Source organism: Alligator sinensis, unplaced genomic scaffold (genome assembly GCF_000455745.1).
Source record: "Alligator sinensis unplaced genomic scaffold, ASM45574v1 scaffold1097_1, whole genome shotgun sequence".
Classification (NCBI taxonomy): Eukaryota; Metazoa; Chordata; order Crocodylia; family Alligatoridae; genus Alligator; species Alligator sinensis.
Genome location: NW_005841950.1, coordinates 1,183,389 through 1,183,907, shown reverse-complemented (window position 1 = coordinate 1,183,907; position 519 = coordinate 1,183,389). Strand labels below are relative to the sequence as shown.

General features: G+C 62.2%; 1 protein-coding gene across 1 annotated transcript in view; it reads right to left on the bottom strand.

Moving 5' to 3' along the window:
- The window catches only part of LOC102374720 (translation initiation factor IF-2-like), a 33,558-nt gene that overhangs the window by 32,397 nt on the left and 642 nt on the right, over nucleotides 1-519 (bottom strand). The window contains exon 2 of the mRNA XM_025199900.1: nucleotides 485-515. Coding sequence (XP_025055685.1) covers nucleotides 485-515 — 31 coding nt within the window. The remainder of the gene's footprint in view (nucleotides 1-484; nucleotides 516-519) is intronic.

Genomic DNA, 519 nt, shown 5'->3' with positions numbered 1-519 from the left:
AAAGTTTAAACCCACCTGCCTGGCAGCAGCAGCAACGTTTCTAGTCAGGCAGCGCTGAGGGCGTCTGCTGACTTCCTGGCACATTATCATCTACCAGATCCCTTCTGAGCTCTCCCTTGCACACAGTGCTAATGACCGTCTCTCCTTTTTAATGGTCTTGCCGCTTCACCAGGCTGGCCTGCGGGCTGCTGCCAGCTCGCTGCTCCTGGCAAGGGAGCTCCTACTTCGCAGCCCCGACGCCTGCTTCTAGCTGGCCCCAGTGACGGTCTATTCGCTTTTGCTTCCGCCTTAAACTGTGCAACGCTGCACTGGGCCCCGGCCTGTGGTAACGCTGCAAGTTTCTTTTTAATGGGAGAAAACCAGGTGCTGTCACCTGCAGCGACGCCCCTCGCCCCCTCCTCCACATCCCAGACCTGCCCGCGACCGCGTCAAGGCCAAGTGCACCACCCCAGACCTCCCCCCCTCCCCAGGACGCGCTCCTGACCTCTGGCCTCGGTGGCGGGGGGGGCGGCGGGGCCG